This window comes from Jaculus jaculus, chromosome 3 (assembly GCF_020740685.1).
Source record: "Jaculus jaculus isolate mJacJac1 chromosome 3, mJacJac1.mat.Y.cur, whole genome shotgun sequence".
In the NCBI taxonomy this organism is placed as follows: Eukaryota; Metazoa; Chordata; class Mammalia; order Rodentia; family Dipodidae; genus Jaculus; species Jaculus jaculus.
Window position 1 is genome coordinate 170009020 of NC_059104.1, and position 19649 is coordinate 170028668.

The 19649-nt window shown below is 53.8% G+C and overlaps 1 protein-coding gene and 1 pseudogene across 1 annotated transcript in view; both read left to right on the forward strand.

Moving 5' to 3' along the window:
• The first annotated feature begins 205 nt into the window (after positions 1-205).
• The window catches only part of Stard10 (StAR related lipid transfer domain containing 10), a 29565-nt gene continuing 10121 nt past the window's right edge, over positions 206-19649 (forward strand). The window contains exons 1-2 of the mRNA XM_045145512.1: positions 206-263; positions 635-956. Of these exons, the coding sequence (XP_045001447.1) occupies positions 750-956 (207 nt within the window). The 5' untranslated portion in view covers positions 206-263; positions 635-749. The remainder of the gene's footprint in view (positions 264-634; positions 957-19649) is intronic.
• LOC105943884 lies at positions 13097-18340 on the forward strand (annotated as a pseudogene).

The following is a 19649-nucleotide window of genomic DNA, read 5'->3' on the forward strand; positions in this document are numbered from 1 at the left end:
GGGCTCGGCGCTCCGGCAGCTTTTCCCTCCGCAGCCTGGAAAATCCCGAGCGCGCGCGGCCGGCGGAGCCCCGGAGCCCCCCAGCCGAGCCCGGAGGGAGGAGGGCGGAAGGGGGCGCGCGGGGCGGCGCGGGGAGGGGCGGGGCCGGGACTCACTGCTCCTCCCCCCCCCAGGCCCCCGCGCGGCCCCTCCGGTCGCCCGGGCAGCAGCGGGCGGCGCTCGCACCCCGGCCCCGGCGGGCCCCGGCGCAGCAGCGGGCACAGGTGAGCGCCCCGGCCGGCGGGCCCCGGTCCCCACCGCGCATCCCGCCGCCGCCGCCGCCGCCGCCGAGTTAGTTGAGCGGGTCGGGCCATCCCTTGCATGGGGAGCCCGGCACCCCATCGCCTCGGCTCCCGCGGAGCTCCTGCGCACCCGCTACGCAGCCTTCCCCCCCACTCTCCACCGCCGGCCCCGGGGAAGTCCGGAGTCGCTCCTCGGGGACGGTGACCCCGGTGACCGTCCTGTGCTCTTCCGCCCTCGCCCGGGGCCAGCCACCCCCTCCCCTGTCTGGAGCTCTCTGCCAGTCCGGGACCCCGGACAGCCCCACCCGCGCCCCCAGCGCGCTAACTCCCCGTCCCCCAAACCGGTCTTGCAGGTCCCGGGAAGGTGGCGTCAGCATCTGCAGCCGCGTCGACGTGGTCGGAGTCTTCTCCGAGGACCCAGGAGAACCCGACTAGGATCAGGGCCCCGGGCCTCCCCCCCCTTTCCCCATGGAGAAGTCAGCCTCCTCCATAGAGTCCCAAGGCTCCCGGCCCGTGTTGGGCCGTGAAAGTGTCCAGGTGCCCGACGATCAGGACTTCCGCAGCTTCCGGTCGGAGTGTGAGGCCGAGGTGGGCTGGAACCTGACCTACAGCAAGGCCGGTGTGTCTGTGTGGGTGCAGGCTGTGGAGATGGACCGGACTCTGCACAAGATCAAGGTAGGTTTGCTTTTACTGTTGGCGCAGCCTCCACTGTATCCCAGCTGTCTCTAGATTCTGCCTTGGGCCACAGGCATCGCTACAGGATGCATCCGGGGTCACGGACTCCTGCTAGGGACCTGGAGGAGGCGCCTGTCTCCCATTACACAGATGGGGCCAACTGACTGCACGAGAGGATGTGACTTGGGATCCGGGCATGCCCCTGTATGTTTGGGAGATGAACTGTCATCAGGCCCAACTAGGGGCATGGTCTTGCTCAGCGATTCCTCTGTCTGGGAAGCTTTCCTTTCGGTCCATGACTTATGTCAGCCCATGACATATATGACCCCCTTTCTCTTACACAGTTCTCTTAGCCTGAGCTGGGTGGGTCTCCTGCCTGCTCTACTCTCTGCGCCTTTGAGTGCCAAGGATGTGAATACTTCCTGCCTGATCCTGCTCGCTCCTGTCCCTCCCTGGCTGCTCCCCAGTCTCCTGAGTTTTCCAACAGGAGCTCAAGATAGTGGCTGGCAGTCCCCTGACTTGCACAGGGCCACATTGGGGGTGAGCTGGAGGGGTGGGGGTGGGGGGGAGAGAAGACGACCTGAGCTCAAGGGATGCCAGCTCAGAGGGCAGCTGCAGACACTTCAGCCCCTCACAAACCATCTCATCTCTTTTCCTCCATCCCCAATGATCCCCCCCCCCGTGTGTGTGTGTGTGTGTGTGTGTGTGTGTGTGTGTGAGAGAGAGAGAGAGAGAGAGAGAGAGAGAGAGAGGGTGGGGGAGGGAGATGACAGGGCAGGCTTGGGGTTTAATAGAACATTCTGGTCTAGGGGCCTTAGTAGCCATTCCCAGCAGGTACTGTGAATGCTCTGTGAAAGCTACCTTTTGGGATGTGCGCTTCTGAGGGTTCCTGGTGGGCTATGCCTTTGCTCCCTTGCCCTTTGCCCCTCTTGGGGCAGGTGGGGAGTGCATTCCTGGTGCCAGGAGCCAGAGCAATGGACTCTTTAGAGAAGCCCCTCCTGCCTGGAGCCTGGTCTCCCTGACTCTGCTCAGGGGTCCTGGCCTCTGGTGCTGACCATTCCCCTCTGACCCTACGCCTTTCTAAAGCCTTGCCTTAATCATTTACAGCTCTGTCCATAAGTGCTTGCACAATCTGCCTTGGTCTTTCTGTTGTCCCTTGTCCTCTGTGACTCTGTGTCCATCCTGACCTTTGGACTCTCCCTGAGTTTCCGTGTGTCCCCCTCAGGGCCTTGGGTGGGGGCCTCTCCAGGGCCTGGCCTGGATCTGAGCTTGAGGATCAGGAAAAGGAGGGCAGCTGATAGCTAGGGCCAGTCTGCATGTTACTGTTTGCGCCCACCATGCAGAGAGGAGGAAGTGGAGGGAAGGAAGAGACAGGAACAAAGCGAATGAAAAGTGAGCCAGGAGCTGGCCAGGGACTGAGAAAGGCTTGAGGCTGGCAGTGTTCAGAGGGTGGGAAGTGTGATTTCCCTCCAGGCTGCACCTCCCGAGGTGGGGGGGGGGATAGGAACTCCTACGCTCTGTCAACTGGGTGGAGCTGTCTCCTCCATTTGACTTGGTTAATGAATAAACCCAACTCAGCCCACGACTGGAGTTTGCAGGTCTGGGGGCCAGACCACCTTAGCCGACCCCCCTGTGTTCAGGTCAGACTTGGAGGTTGAGGGGATTTGGTGAAACTGTGTTGTGGGCTTCTGGGCAGGGTACTGTCCCCAACATACTAGACTCCAGTGTTCCCTCTCTTTTTAATTTTAATTAATTCATTTATTATTATTGTTATTATTATTTTTTGGTTTTTCAAGGTAGGGTCTAACTCTAGCTCAAGCTGACCTGCAGTTCACTATGTCATCTCAGGGTGGCCTTGAACTCATGGTGATCCTCCTACCTCTGCCTCCTGAGTGCTGGGGATTAAAGGCAGGTGCCACCTCGCCTGGCACCAATCCTTCTTTCTTATACTGAGCAGAGACTGGAGGCCAGAGGACATCTTGTTTTGTATTCCCCTCTCCCCATACTGGGTGCAGAGAGGAGGAGGGACTAGCCCAGGGCCACTTGGCGAAGTCCCAGGAGAGCTACAGCTCAGATGGGTTAGCCTCCCACTCTGACTGGACTCCTCCTTCTCTCCCCATGCGGTCTCGGTCCTGTTTTCCTACAGTGGAATAGATAAGCAGAGCTCAGGCCTAGGGTGGAGGTTGGCACCTTGGCTATAGACATCTCTGGTGGCCAGCTCTCCATCCCTGGTCCTTTCACCACAGCAGATGGAATTCTGGGAGATGAGAAGAGGCCTCTGAGCTTCCCATTCTCAAGAGTCCAGGACTGCCAGGTGTCTCGCAGCTAATCCTGTTTGATCAGAGCCCCGCTCTGGGTGCAGCATTTTTCTCTTGGTCATCTGATTTTCCCTGAGGCCAGTCCCGGGCTGTAGTCAGCTTGTCTCCATGTTACAAGGAGAAAAACAGACTAAAAGAAGCGATGACACTTGTCTAAGGTCACCTAGCAGCTAAGGTAGGAGTGGAACCTGGGCCAGCCTGGCCCCACTGCCCCTGTCCTTCTCTGCATGGGTTCATACCCTTAGGCAACACTGGTTTTTAACCCCATCAATAACTCTTTGAAGAACTGAAGGACGCAATGTTCTCATCATCCCATTCTTATTTGATGTATGACAAAGCTGAGGTCCAAAGAGGGGAGTGGCCTGCCAAGGTCAAAGCCAGAGTCCCAGGGATGGTTGGGTCACTCAACCACAGGTGTTTGCTTAGCGTCTGCCCCCTCCCTCTCCTGTACAAGGACGCGTCCTGTGCTCATGATTGTGCGCCTGTGTGCTCTGGGGGGGGGGGTTGCACCTCCCTATTTTCCCGATTGATTTCCTGCTGCCCCTCTGCCTACCTCTGTGTCCAGAGGTCCCTGGAAGCTACCATGGCTCAGGGCCCAGAAATCAGAGCCAGGACAAAGGAAAAGGGCCATTGGAGGCCACCTCTACCCTTTCCCTCTCTCCTAGCCCACAGTCTGGCCTGGCCTCAGACCTGCATTGAGCTCTAGGTAATGGACAGGAGGTAGACACTGGCTCCTGAGAATTTAAGCCCCTGTACCAGAGGCCAGGGCTGAGCATGGACCCTGGATACCCAATAGAGGGCAGCTTGGACCCCAAGCTCAGGCTTCCCAAAGCCCAGCTGGCTTCCTTTCAAGAAACCTGGGAGTTGTATCATTCATTCAAAGGGGACACTCGGGATCTAGTTCTGGCAATGGTGTACCTTGCTGCGTGTCTTTCTGGGCTCTTTGTTCTTCTGTTCTTGGGCTTTTCTGACTCCAAGGACCTCTGAACTCAGTGTCTGGGCCAGGTCCCATGGGACAGATGAGGAGGAGCTCTGTGAGCCTTACCCAGCACATAGCATCCAGGTCTCTTGCTACGTGCCCAGCCTTGTGTGTGCCTGAACATGTAATAGGCAGAGAGCACCTGGATCCTGCTCAGGTTTTCAGACCTTGGTTGGGACAGGGCAGACAGTTCCTGGTGACCCCAGGGCACATACTGAGGCAGTTTACAGATACCTACAGAGGGGAAACCGGTCTTATAACAGGAGCAGGCTGGGTGGGTGGGTCCTTGAGGGATTTGGAGTTAGAACCGGCTTGGAATGGCTCTCCAAGGAGTGTGGCTGAGAACCTGATCAGGAAATTGGGCAGCAGGGACCTGTCTCCTCTGACTTCCTCTCCTGTGGCTCCTCCCCCTTCCTTTGGAGGAAGTTCTTGTGGCCCCTCCCCTCCCTGTCCACCTGTCCCATTCTATAGGCCACCAAGTCTCAGGCTCTCAAGCCAGTGTCTAGGTCTTGTTCCCCATTCCCAGCACCATACTTTCTCCTCTGGTGACACAGGGATCTCTTGGGGATCTCTAAGGGCTCTTTCTCACTCTTTTTTTGTTGTTGTTTTTCGAGGTAGGGTTTCACTCTAGCTCATGCTAACCTGGAATTCACTATGTAGTCTCAGGGTGGCCTCAAACTCATGGCGATCCTCCTACCTCTGCCTCTAAAGGGCATGTGCCACCACGCCTGGCCCCTTTCTCTTTAAGTCTGGGACTCACATGTGAAGTGGTGGCTTTATGTCTTCTCATAGAGTCTGCTACTGTCCTGTGAGGTAGGGCTTCTTACCCACAGAGCAGATGTGGAAACTGAGGCTCAGAGCAGGAATTCACTTGTGCAAGGCCAGACAGCTAGAGGTGGCTAAAGCTGGATCAGAACCTAGGTCCTTGCTCCCACCAAGGCTGCCTTCTCCCTGCTTCTTGGTTAGCAGCATAGTCGGGCCTTTCTACCTCTAGGACCCCATGGAGCCTCACATTCTGCCCCCGAGTCTCCCTATGCTGTGTGACTGTGGGAGGACACCTTGGAGGAGGCTCAGCTGGACAAAAGTCCAGGCTTCACTGTGAGTCATGTCACCTTTCTGGGTCTGTTGTCTACCTGTGGTGGCAAGGTCAGGAGTTAATCTGGTTTTTGAATATATTTTATTTATTTATTTGAGAGGGAGAGAGAAAGAGGCAGAGAGAAAGGGTGGGAGGGAGGGAGGGAAGGAGGGAGGGAGAGAAGGGGCGTGCCAGGTCCTCCAGCCACTGCTGATGAACTCCAGATGCATGCGCCCCCTTGTGCATCTGGTTTATGTGGGTCCTGCAGAATTGATCCAGGATCCTTTGGCTCTGCAGGCAAATGCCTTAACTGCTTAATCCATCTCTCCAGCCCCTAGTCTGCTTTTTAGAGCCTTGAGCTGCAGAGTTGAGATCCTGGCTTGGTCTTTGCTCCCTTTGTGCCTCAGTTTCCCCCTCTACCGAAAGGTGCTGGGCAGGAAGTTTGCAGAGGCTGCCCTAACCTTAGGCCTGGATAGGCCTTGGGCAGTCTCTGGCAGCAGAGAGGCTTCTGGATGGGCACCCTGAATCTGGCATGGGGCACTTGGGAGAAAGGACTTCCTAAGCTGTCCTGGAAAACAGGCTCCCAGAGAGATGGCCAGGGAGTTCATGCCTGAGAAGGGAAACGTCAGCAGTGACCGGAGGGGTCAGGAAAGCCTTTTTGGTCATGATGTCTGCTTGAGTTGAGTCTGTACAGGGAGAACACAGGATTCAGAGTCCTGGCCATGTGGCCCTGGGCAGGCTGCCCCTTAACATAGGGTTCTGCTTTCTCTTCCATTCTGTGGATAGAAGTTCCGGCCTGCCTATCTTCCAGGAACTTCATTTACTCACTGGCTTATTCACGGGACATTCTTTGATAGCCCCTCTGCCTGGGCCCATGCTAGTTGAGGACAGCAGGAATCAAGGCTTCCCTGTTGAGTGCTGAGACAGAGAAGTCACAGGAGCTGTGAACCCTGGAGGGGACACTGAGTCAGCCAGACGTGGGGATCAGGAAAGACTTCATGGGGTAGAGTGCTTGGCTAGTTTCTTTGGAATTGAGTGGAAAATAAGGATTAGGAGTTTAATGGCATGAGGGGCATTCTGCATGGAGATGGGAGACAGGGCTAGGCATGATGGACAGCGAAGATGCCCTGCTTGAGAATGGGGCTGGAAGGGATTAAAGAACTGGACCAGGGGCTGGAGAAATGGCTTAGCGGTTAAGGTGCTTGCCTATGAAGCCAAAGGACTTTGGTTCAATTCCCTGGGACCCACATAAGCCAGATGCACAAGGTGGAGTTCGTTTGTAGTGGCTGGAAGCCCTGGCATGTTCATTCTCTCTCTCTAAAATAATAAATAAATAAATAAAATATTAAAAAAAAAAAAAAAAACTGGACCAGGACACCTGGCCTTGGAGCTAATGGTCCTGGGTGCTAGGGTTTTAGAACGGGGAGGAGGCTGGTGCTGCATTTGTATGGCGGGGGCGGAGCCTCCACTAAGGCCAGGCGTGGGGAATGGAGCTAGGGAGCGATCCCGAGAGATTAGGGGGGGACGATGCTCGGGACTTGATGGGCAAAGCAGACTGTGCGATGTGCAAACCGTGACTTGTGGGACAGGCTGGGGTGGAAGATGGTGTCTGTTCTGAGAGTGGGTGGGGTTGCCTTCGGTCCGGTCCCGCTAGGATCCTGTACGGGAGCCCTCAGCCCCTAGGCTGGCTCAGCGCCCTCCACACCCAGCTCCCCAGGCTCTGGCTTTTAAACTTTAACGAACCTCAGCTCAGTTTCCAGCCGAGAGTCTTTAAAGTTTCAGGAGATGAGAAAGGAGGGAGTCCTGGAGACAGCTGGTTCCCTTTCTTCCCCTGCGTCTCCATGACTGGCGGGACCACCTGGAGCCACAGCCGTGGGTGCCAGGCCCCTGAGGGCATTTTCAGTGGCAGCCTGGGGCCTTGGTTGGGCTACTCCAGGTTGTTCCCCAGAGGCCAGTGCCCGTGAGCATAGATGAAGATAGACTCTATGAAGATGGAAACCGCTTACGGCCCTCTCCCCTCACCTTGGCCCCTGACCAGGGCAGATGACCACGCTCTGGCTGTACACTGGGGGACAACCAAGATCAGGTGTCAGGCTGGAAGGCTCCCACCCCTCCGGGTATTTACGCCTCTTCTACACTGCTCAAGCTGGTGTAGACACTCTGGGACCCCCTGAAGACTCAGAAACATGGAAATGCCAAGTACAGACTCCTCTTACCTGCCTTTAAATAGGGGCCAGGGCAGGTGGCACAGGGCAGGTGGTGCTGTTCTCTGGGGCATAAGCACACCATTGCCTTCCCGCCTCTCAGCCCCGGGCTTCCTGAAGACAGGCACATGCCAGATCTGACGTCTCTCTAGAGTATTCACATCCTGAGGCAGGTGAGCACTGCCTGCAGATGGGAAGCAGTGGGTAACTCCCACCCCAGGTCTCCCTGTGGCACCTGGGCCACATAATCTCACCCTTCAGATTCCATGTCACAGTGCCAGGCCCATCTGTGCTGGCTGCCCAACATGCCCTCCACCCTCTCCCGAGCTCCTCTTTCTGTCTTTGGACCTTTCCAGATCTCCTGGGACCTGTGTCTGGGTCAAGGACCTGGTGAATCTTGAGTTAAGAGACCTGGTAGCCAAGGGTGTGAGGCTCCAACATTCACGCATTCACGCCCGCATTCGTTCACTGATCCCGTACGTTTGTTGAATGCACACTATACGCCAAGCATCGTGTTATTTGCAGGAATTTGGCATCACACTGGGCAGATCAGACCCCGTTGTCATGGGGTTTACATGCTGAGGGGGAGCCAAGCAAAACAGAAGCAAACAAAGAAGACACCAGAGGATGGCTGTGTGTGTTCTGAGGACAGGATAATGTCACGGGGGTGGAGGGGGGGTTCTCTGTCTGGTCTTGTGCGTGAGGCTGGATCCTGCGCGGCTCGTGTGTGACGTGCCCTCAGCTGGGTGGACTGTGCGCCTCCCACTTGCAGGTACTGGACCCCCAGCCTGGGGCAGCACCTGACAAGTCCACATACAAAGCGTGTTGTGCCTGTGAGCGTGAGACCATGCATTGCTGTGTTTGGCATTTGTGTGTGTGTGTGTGTGTGTGTGTGTGTGTGTGTGTGTTACACCCCCTCACTGCAGGAGCAGAGTTGTCTCTGATCCAATTATGTCTCCTCAGCTGTCTCCCGGCAGCTCCCGCCCCTGGAGCAGCTCTGGCTCTGCCATGGCTTCCCCTTCCTGCTTCCTCTGGAGCCTCGTGTGCTTGCTTCGAGGCATCTGCCCGGCTCTGAGAATCTCTCTCTTCCCTCCCTGTTCCTCTTTCCTTCTGTAGTTACTGCCACTGTCCCTGATGTCTCTACTTGTCCCATTTCCCCCTCTTTTTCCTCCCCTTATCATTCAACAAACCGCCTCTTGTGCCTTCTGCTCACTCAGCCAGCCACGGTGCTGGTGCCGGGGAACTGGAGACAGAGCAGATCAGACCTGGGCCCTGCTCCAGAGAGTCCCCAGGTTTGTGGGGGAGACTGATGGAGACAGGAACAGCCCTTCACTGGAGTGCTGGGACAGAGATGGGCTGAGACTGAGGGAGGGGATGGGTGACACTTTACCAGGAGCTGGTGTTTGGATGGGACTCGGGGCCTTGGAGCCCAGCTTGTCGGACAGCCAGTGAGGTTTGGGAGCCTCTCAGTGGGGCAGTCTGCCCGGAGCAGGGGTGCAGGCTGAGGCAGAGACAGAGGAGGCAGGATGGTTTGGAATTGATCCTGAAGGGAGAGGGTGGCCGAGAGCAAAGGCTTGCAGGCTGCAAGATGCCATCGTCAGTTCCAGGTTTTAGAAACCTCTCTGGCTTCAGGGACCGATTGGCCTGGAAGCCAAGAGACTTGAGAGGAGGATGTGGCTGCAGAGTCCAAGCAGTAATGGCAAGGCCTGCCTGGCAGGGGAGAGGTGACTGCCGGGAAGACTGTGGCTGAGCAGAGTTGGGGCCAGAGAGGAAGGGTTGAGCTCAGAACGGAGCTCAGCTTCAGGTTCCAGAGGGGAGTGGGTTAGTATGACTCCACGGGCATGGTGTGCCCAGAGGCCTGAGGGTTGTCCAGGGCTTGATGTTCTAGAGGCCACCGAGGGGGATACCTGGCACTTGTTAGGTTTTGGGGGGATCATCATCTCTGGTGGCCCCCTAATGCACCAGAGTCTGTCTCGGTGGCCAGCGACAGCCTTGACCCTGTCCTATCTCATAGGTCCTTACTCAGACCATGTTTCTTCTAGGCTGCCCTCTCTCTCTCACAGCTCTCCCTTCTCTTTCTGGCTCCCCCTGACCTCACGGCGGGAGGGGGGAGAACCGAGCAGGGGCTCAGCCTTTATCACGGCTCCCGAGACGGGCCTGCTGCCCAGGCCAGGGGGAAGGAGAGCACCAGACAGAGCAGGCATGAGTCACCAGTCCCGGGTGGAGGGCAGCAGAGGGCCCAGCCCAGTCCTTTCCAGCTCTCTCTAGGGAGTCATGGCAGGACCTTCCTCCATCCGCCAGTCTCTGAGGTGCCCTTTGGAGAGAAAGTGAATTGAGACCAGGTGCTTCCTGACCCCCCTGCCTTCAGAGGGGAGGGCCACGGGCCCTGATGACAATTTTACAGGTGGTAATACTGAGCCAGAGGAGGAACATGGACACCTTGTGTTTGGGCCCAGGGCACATATGTTCTTCATGCCCTTCCAGTTCCCAATCCCAAGCAAAGCCACTGCCAACATTCCCTCCTCACAACAGAAGTCCAGACCCCTGGCATGTTTGCCCTTGGGACAGTCCTCATCTGGCGAGGGGCTGACCCCATCTGGTATTCCATGTGTTCCCCATAGCACAGAGCCTGGTTCCTGGGGAACAGGTTTAGAGGTGGACTTGGGGTGACTCTGGCTCCAGGCTGGTTCTTCCATCTCACTTTTCTAAGCCACCATCCACCAAAGCACTACGTTCTCTCCTCCTGGGTAGCTGAAGGGGGGTGGAATGGGCAAAGCTGTCAGATCCCAGCACAGAGCGTGGCACAGAGCTGGCACCCCATTGATGCTAGCTGAGTGGATAAATGAATGAACCGTTTGAGGGACCCAAGGGACCGCTCCATTTTCCGCCTCATCCTGTTCACTCGTGGTGACTCGGGTTACTCATGCAGCTGCGAGCCGCCAGCCAGCTGCCCCTCGTTCCCAGGCTTGAACCAGCCTCCGCCAGGAGTCTGTTCTTCATCCACCTGGATGCCATCTGCTTTCCTGGCCTTCCTGTAAGGCTCAGCTTTGGTGCCCTTCCCTGTACCTTTGCGTCTTCTGTTTCTGCCCCGTTCTGACCTGGCCGTCATCGTCCATGCCTTCTGGCCCTGACACAAGGGTGGATGGTCAGAATCCCCCTGGCACCCATTCCTAGCACAGTTTCTGCCTCATGGAGCACAGTGGCATGAAAACCAGTTTACCTGTGTGCAGCAGACAGCCTCAGGTCGCTGGGTGAACCCCCAGTCCAGACAGTTTTGGGAAGAAGGGAATTTATTTGAAACTTGCAGATCCAGGTGAAGATCCATAATGGCTGAGGAAGTCGGACCCCTCTTTCACAGGCCCACACCACCAAGAGAAAACTCACCACCAAAAGCAAGAGCAAAAAAGTGGCAGCCAAACCACAGGGAGCCCCAGCCATAACTCAGGCACTTTGTGTATCTTTAGACTGGAACTCCAAATCCACCACCGTATCTCAGGGCTGGACCCCTAGGACTTGCCCGTAGTGACACCTTCTCCCACTTACAAACTTAATAATCTCCTGAATGAATTGGGGAACATGCTGAGTATCTTCCTGTCATGTCAGGCCCCAGCTCAGTTGAGCCCAGACTTTGGGATCAAGGAAAAAAAAAAGTCTTTGGGGTTCTGGACAGCACATTTAATTAAGACCAGAAAGTGATTTTTTTTTTTTTTTTTGAGAGAGGATCTCAAAGTCTCAAGGGCTGGTGTACAGGTGTGTTTCATCCCCAGAAGAATGTTTTTTGTATTTTATTTATTTTTGATTTTTATTTATTTATTTGAGAGAGAGAGAGCGAGAATGAATATGGGTGTGCCAAGGCCTCTAACCTCTGCAAACCAACTCCAGATGCATGCATCACCTTGTGCATCTGGCTTATATGGGTCCTGGGGAATTGAACCTTGTTCCTTTGGCTTTGCAGGCAAGTGCCTTAACTGCTAGGCCATCTCCTCTAGCCCTGTATTTTATTTTTAAAATTTTAAATATTTATTTATTTGAGAGAGAGAGACAGATAGGAAGAGAGAGAATGGGCCCACCAGGGCCTCTAGCTGCTGCAAATGAACTCCAGATGCATGCACCACCTTGTGCATCTGGCTTTATGTGGATACTGGGGAATCAAACCAGGGTCTTTTGGCTTTGCAAGCAAGTGCCTTAACCACTAAGCCATCTCTCCAGCCCCTGTTTCATATTTTATATAAACTATATTGTAGCAATAGCAATAAGAATCCAAAAATGGGAACCTGGGGAAGCAGGACATGCCTGCAGTCCCAGCTACTAGAGAGGCTGAGGCAGGAGGATGGCTTGAGCTCAGTTTGAGGCCAGTTAAAGGGATAGGTTGGGGGGGGAATGAAGAGAAAATAAAAAAAGAAATCTTGCTGGGCATGGTAGCTCATGCCTTTAATCCCAGCACTTAGGAGGATTGCTGTGAGTTTGAGGCCACCTTGAGACTGCATAGTGAATTCCAGGTCAGCCTGGGCTACAGAAAGATTCTACCTTGAAACCCCCCCCCCCAAAAAAAAAGGAAGCTCTCCCAGAACTCTGGATTCCTGAAGACAACTATTCCTTGATCCCTTCCAGTTCTCTTTCAGAAGTGCATGTAATTTATACATGCTTGAGTCATGGCACATGTATTCATTTCTATCCTGTTTTGTGCATTACTTATTTATTCATTTGAAAGAAAGAGAATAAGCATGCCAGGGTCTCCAGCCGCTGCAAACGAACTCCAGAAGCATGCACCACTTTGTGCATCTGGCTTACGTGGGTCCTGGGGAATCGAACATGGGTCCTTTGGCTTTGCAGGCAAGTGCTTTTACCACTAAACCATCTCTCCAGCCCTTGTCCATTTAAATCTGCATCCATAGAAGTTTCTCATATTGCTAGAGTTATTAATTCATGAACATTTCTGGCAGCTTCTCTGTTTTGTTCTCTGAAGGTTATAAAGAGCTGGCTTAGCAGCTGCCCTTGGTCCGATGTGGGGTGTGTGGGGGGGGGAGGAAATGCGGGGCACAGCTCTCCATGGCTGTGCAGTTATTAAGATGAGGCATCATTAGAACTGAATTGAACTGGCACTGCTGATGCTGTTCTCCAATATAATTTGCTAATTCCAAACGTAATAATGCACTCAGGAATACCATAACCAAACTTTTCTCTGATTTTATGTTTTTTCCTGAGCTTAATTTTTATTTTTGGTACCAGGGACTCAAGCCAGGTCTTCATGCAGACTAGGAAAGTAGTCTAGCACTGAGCTCCATCCCCAGCCCTTGTTACCACTTTTTATTTTGAGATAAGCTCTCGCAAATTTGCTCAGACTGGCCTTAAACTTGCAGTGTTTATGTTGCCCAGATTAGCTGTCAAATACCCCCCCCCCCCCCCCCCCCCCGCCGCCTCATCCTCCCTAGGAGCCAAAACTGTTCCTTAAGTAGCCGCCTGCCTAATTTACTTCTCTTGGACTATCACAACTATTATCCCCTGGACGAGCTGCTTGGTGACGCTGACCCACCCCAACCTCTGTACTGCTTTTTCAGGGGATGATGGCGGACGGGGCAGTCATCCTCGGTACAGATTTACAGGCGCCCAACAGTCTGCCCCCAGCTGTGCTGGTGTCTGGATGGCAGGGGAGCAATTGCTGAGGCTAGAAAAGCCCTGTCAGGCACAGCCTTTCTGCTGGCTCTATCCAGGTGGAAGGTCTTTCTGCAGCCCTTGCTGTATGCCTGCGGCCCCCCCCCCCCGCCCCCAAGATGAACAGGGCTCACAGCACTGCAGGCGAAGGAGCAGAGTGAGCGCATGCTGCTCGTGAAGCGATGGCCCGGGGTGCACCCTGGGCAGTCTGTGACTCTCAGAGCCTCTTCTCCCGGTCCGACTGGCTGGGGGCAGAGCCTGGCTATGGCTTGTGAGGGATGCATGGATCTGTGTACGACCCTGATACCCTGATGTCGGGAGTACCACCCCCCCCATGTACTTGGAGGTTCTTAGCATTTTGAGGACATTAGAACTTCATGTGTCCCTGCCCTTTGAGAATTAGCAGGAAAGTGCTCACAGGGCCTGACAGACAAAGATTCTAGGCCTTGTGGCTGGAGGAAGATAGCTGTCCCTGAAGGCTTTATGCACAAGCCTCCTTTAATCCTCACAGGACTCCTGGGAAGTCCTGATCCCCATCCACATGTCAAGGCGCTGAGACTCAGCACCCCCTTCCTTTGCTCAAGCTCAGGCCATTCAGCCAGGCTCTGGCAAGGACAGGCCTGTCCCATGCAGATAGTCCAGAGCTGCTGGGTAAACTGAGATGCTGGTAGGGCTGTGTGGTGGCCCGAGGGTTTTCAGAGGATCTTCAGAGTGCAGAGTCCCAGCGCTGGGTTCCAGGAAAGCATGAACCTGCCTTCGAGCCTCGGAAAATCTGAAAAATGCCTCTGTGAAAGAATCCACCAGCTGCGCCTCCCTGGTGGGCCAGCCGTACTGAGAGTAGAGAGTGCTGGGTAGTAGGTCTCAAGGAACCGAGAGTCTAGAGTCGCCAGCGTGTTTGTTCTCTCGACAAGCTGGAGTCGGCACACCTCTGCCCCACTACTTGTGCCCATGGTCCATCCTTGTACCCCTGTGGTCTCAGCTTCGGTACCTGTAAGATGGCAGTTCCCACCAACCCAAGGGCCGGAAGGGGTGATGTGATGTCTGCAGACAGTGTGGTGTGGTATCCTCAGCATGTGCTATCTTTGAGCTCTCGTGGGGTCCCTGTCCACGTGCTTCTGTCTGCTTTGTGGCTGTTGAGTCACATGGCGGCGGCTCCTCAGGCTATGCTTTTTGGTCAGGGCTGTGACTGACTTGGGCTTCAGCTGGGAAGGGGGTGCCAGCTTAACAGTCACTGCCCTCACAGAACTGGCTGCTGCAGTGCTTTGTGTTGAGACTTTAACCCAGCCTGCGGGACCCTTTCCTTTTACCCTTCCCTGGGCCTCAGTTTCCCCAGTGGTGATCTATAGAGTGGCAGTTGAAGACATCACCTCCTAGGTTCCGAGGACCTTGGGATGATCCGTGTGCCCCACAAGTCCCACAGGCAGGGATCCCGATGCCCACTGTGTGAGTGTAGCCTTGCGGGGGGCGGGGAAGGGGATAAGGTCAGCTTTGGGACCGTGTGTTTGTGTGCCTGCTTACAGTGCACAGCCCTATGGAGGTTAGCTGACGTCTTCCCAGCTCAGATGGACAGCTCCCTGGGCCTTGAGCCCCCTGCTGCCTGCCTGCCCCAGGGGAGGGTCCTGCTTCTCCAGAGCTCCCTGCTGGAAGGAGGGGCCACCTCCTTTGTCTTGTGCTCTGGGAAGCTCAGGACACAGGTGGACAGAGGTGAGCGTAGTCTGAGACATGTCCTGGACACAGCCTCTGGTCCCCTGCCTGAAATGGCCTTTTCTGCCCGTTCAGTGGCTTGGCTCCTTATATTTTGGGCTCAGTTGCCCCAGCTCCTGTGCCCCATCACCTACCCCAGCTCATTCTGTCTTGTGAGTTTGTGTCCCAGCCTCTCTTCACTCTGCTTAGTAGAGCCTCCTTGGGGCCGGGTCCAGGTCTGGCCTGCCTCTGGTTGGTTCCTCACTGCCTGGGCTAGAGTGATACCCTACCTAAAATAGAAAGGAAGAAAGAAAGAAAGAAGAAAATGCAAAGAAATCCAAGGGGAAGAGCTGGCACTGGATGATGGGGTTGCCTGCCTTAGCATTCCGGAGTGCCCCTCCCCCTTCCTTCCTTGTCTGGCCCCTTCTTCCTGTAGCTCTGGGGGCCTTGGGATGTGGAGTGAAGGAAATGCTCAGGGGTCCTGGGCAACCCCACACTCTCACGGGATCTCCATCACCAAGATTTGCGGAGAGAGGAGTTCTGGGGACGCAGGGCAGTTTCTTTGGTGACGCATGCGCTTTCGGGGTCTGCTGTAACATGACTGCACTGTGCTCTGTGTGTGCTGGCTTCCAAGGAGGAGCAAACCCTCTTCACTTCCAACTTCCGGGGAGGGGCCCGGGGCCCATCCAGGTGAGCTGACTGGCCTAGAGCCCAGTGGCTGTGGGTTCCCGTCACAGGCCAGTCTTTAGGGCACCACCTGTTCTTCTCAAAGCCTCTTAGAACTACACCTTGTTGGGAGTGGCTGTCGCCACCAGCCAGCACAAGAACAAAGCCGCATATGATTTACTCTACTTGGTACTGGGGCTCTGCCTCCTGGGGCTGTGGCCAGGAGCCAGACCCTCCACTGTAGGCTGCAGATGCCTGGGGACACTCATCTGACTTGGCCACTTAATGTGCCTCAGTTTTTTGTTTTTGTTTTTTTTTTTTTTTTTTCTGCAGGCCATACACACCTCTCCGGCTAGTTAACCACCTTTCCAGCAGAGCCCCCTGACCACTTTCTTCACTGGATTATGTCACCAGCCTTTGGGGGGGGGGTGAGGGAGTTGGGGTAGAGGGGGACAGTTCTGGCCCTGGAGTCTCTGGCAGGAGAATGAGAAGTTTCAGGGCAGTGTGGGGTCTTCCCAGCCCAGCACGCATCCAGCCCTGGGCACAGCAGAATTGGGATGAGCCTGACCCGAGAGAGGGTACAGTCCTGGGTTGCAGTCTAACCGCAGAAGCTGAGATGACATGTCTGAGGACTTGCCTAGTCAACCTGGCTTCTAAACTTGATTTAGAGAAGTCCTGTTTGCTTGTGCTTCCTGACGGTTAAGAGTGTTTGAGGAGGGGAGCTGGGAAGAGAGCTGAGTGGTTACAGATGCTTGTTTGCAAAGCATGCTGGTTCAGTTCCCCAGCCATCATCCATATAAGCTGGATGCAAAATTGGCACAAGTGTCTGGAATTGGTTTTGGAGGCAAGAGGCCCTAGCATGCTGACATAAACACACGTACACACACAAATGTTTTCTTTTTAAATTTTTATTAGCATTTTCCATGATTATAAAAAAACATCCCATGGTAATTCCCTCCCTCCCTCCCTCCCTCCACACTTTCCCCTTTGAAATTCCATTCTCCATCATATTACCTCCCCATCACAGTCATTGTACTTACATATATACAATATCAACCTATTAAGTATCCTCCTCCCTTCCTTTACAAATGTTTTAAAAAGAGTGTTGAGGGGAGCAAGTGGCTAAGGCACTTGCCTGAAAAGCCTAGTGACCTGGGTTCAATTCCCCAGTACCCATGTGAAGCCAAGATGCACAGAGTAAGTAGCCCATGCATCTGGAGTTTGTTCGCAGGGGCTAGGTGGCTAGAGGCCCTGACACACCAATTCTCATTCTTTCTCTCCCTGCTTGCAAATTAATAATTTTAAGAAAGAGTACATGAGGAAAGCCAGGCTTGGCTGGACATGCCTGCAATTCTAGCACCTGGGCAATGGAGGCAGAAGGATCAAGTAGTTCAGGGTCATCTTTGGCTACATGAAACCCTGTGTCAGCCCCCCTCTTCCGATCCCCGAAAGAATTTGAGGAAATCCAGGCATGATGGCGCATGCCTTTAAACCTAGCTCTTGGGAGGCTGAGGCGGGAGGATCTCAAGTTCAGGGCTAGTCGTGGCTACATAAGCAAGACCCATTCTCAAAAACCCATGAAAAAGAGCACAGGAAGAGCTGGTTTTGAACCCTCGTCCTGCTGCTTTCCTGCTGTAGGATGTGGCCAGGTGCTTAGCTTCCTGAGCTCAGGGTTCCGTTTCCCAGCGCCCAAGTGACACCAATTTCCCTGGGCTCCTGTGAGGGTGCTGAAGACGAGCTTGTTGGGATGTTAACCGGGATCAGTCCATCCAGCACTGCCGACTTTCCGGTCTGCTTCCGCGTCGCCGGACATCTCCCATCAGCCCCTCTGTCCATTCATTCTGTCACTCCCATCTCGGTCCTCTCCTTTAGTCTAGTATAGCTTTCCGGTCTACCCTTGACATTTGCAATTGTAACACGTCCCTCCTTGCAGCTTGTCTTGTGCCTTTTAATGATTAACGTTCCTCTCCTTAGAGGGGACGTCGCCTGTGGGCTGCCTTGTTTTCTTGTCTTTACGTCCTATCAGAACACAGCAGTCTGCCAGCCTTCTCAGCTGTGATGTTATTTATTTGCCCTTTGTAATTAATACGTACTTGATACAAGGACTTTTCTTCTTCTTCTTCTTTTTTTTTTTTTTTGGTTTGGCTTTTTGAGGCAGGGTCTCACTGTAACCCAGGCTGACCTGGATGGAATTCACTATGGAGTCTCAGGGCGGCCTTGAACACACCGCAAGGTGATCCTCATACCTCTGCTTCTTGAGTGCTGGGATTAAAGGCGTGCCCCACCATGCCTAGCCACTTACCTTCTCTTTTCTTTTTTCTTTTTGCTGTTTGAAGTAGGGTTTCATTCTAGTTCAGGCTGACCTGGAATTCACTATGTAGTCTCAGGGTGGCCTTGAACTTGTGATCCTCCTACCTTTGCCTCCTGGGTGCTGGGATTAAAGGCATGTGCCACCACGCTCAGATCCCCCCCCCCTTTTTTTTTAAAATACTTTGATTGGTGGGAGGAGATGTTAACAGAGTTGCTGGTTAAGACTGATCAAGACGACATCCCCAAAGCACCAAGACTTCCTGGCAGAGCCTGTGGGGAAAGCCAATGGGGAGCCTGGCTGGGATTGGTGACGTCCTGGTCAAGTAGCTAGAGGAAAGGGGCTTTGACAAGGCTGTGTAGTCCTTGGCCAGTTTCTGGTGCTAAAGAAAGATGAAGACCTCTTCCGAGAATGGCTGAGAGACACATGTGGCGCCAATGCCAAGCAGTCCCATGACTGCTTTGGGTGCCTTCGAGAATGGCGTGATGCCTTCTTGTGATGTTCTCTGGGGATTCCTCAGTCCCTCAGCCCTAGCATCAGAGCTTGCAACGAGTGGGGCTCCTCTCTCTCCTCTGCAAAGGACAAGATTGCTTTTGTCACCTCTGATGTACTCCAAGGTATTTTGGGAGTTCTCTCTCTGCACCATTTCAGCGTTTCTGGAATTCTCACCCTTGCATGCATTGTCCTTTCTCCTTCCTCTCTAGTTCCATGGTGACAGTTACCAGCTTTTCTGAGTGGACTCCTGTCCCCTTACCCCTCCCTTCACCTCTGATCTGTTGGGCACCATTTGGCTCCTTTTTTTTTTTTTTTTGGCAGAACAGTCACTGTCCTTGTCAAATTTTTTTAGATCAATGAAGTCAGTGGGCTTCAAAAATATTTTTATTTATTTGCCAGCAGAAAGAGAGGAGACACAGAGAGAATGGGCGCATAGCAAATGAACCTCAGATGTATGCCCCACTTTTTGTGTCTGCCTCTGTGTGGGTACTGGGGAATCGAACTCAGGTCGTTAGCCTTTGCAGGCATGTGCCTTAACTGCTAAGCCATCTTTTCAGCCCAGGAAAGTATTTTGAAACTATGCAAATGGCACATCCTCATCAAACATTTGATCTATGCATCCATGCTGTATGTTCTTTGGTTTCTTTTCAGATATTTATATTTATGATGAGAGAGAGAGAGAGAGAGAAGAGAGGAGAGGAGAGAGAGAATGGGCATAGCAGGGCCTTCTGCTGCTGCAAACAAACTATACACACATGTGCATCAGGCTCTATGTGGGTACTGAGGAGTTGAATCTGGCTGGCAGACTTTGCAAGCAGGTGCCTTTAACTACTGAGCCATTTCCCTAGTGGTGTCTTTTTCCTAAAATTTTATTTACAGGGTTGGAGAGATGGTTCAGTGGTTAAGGGCACTAACTTGCAAAACCTGATGGCCCAGATCCAATTACCCAGTACCCACGTGCAGCTGGCTGTATCACGTGGAGTTCTGTTTGCAGTGGCAGGAGGTCCTGGCATGTCCATTTTTTCTCTGCTCGAACATAAGTAAAATATTAAAGAATTTATTTACGTGATCATTTTCATTGAGAATGAACATGCAGGGTTTTATTTTTATTTTATTTTATTGTTCATTTTTATTTATTTAGTTGAGAGCATCAGAGAGAGAAAGGGAGAGAGAGGAGGAGAGAGAGAGAGAGAGAGAGAGAGAGAGAGAGAGAGAGAGAATGAATGGGTACACCAGGGCCTCCAGCCACTGCAAATGAACTCCGGATGTATGCGCCCCCTGTGCATCTGGCTAAAATGGGTCCTGGGGAATTG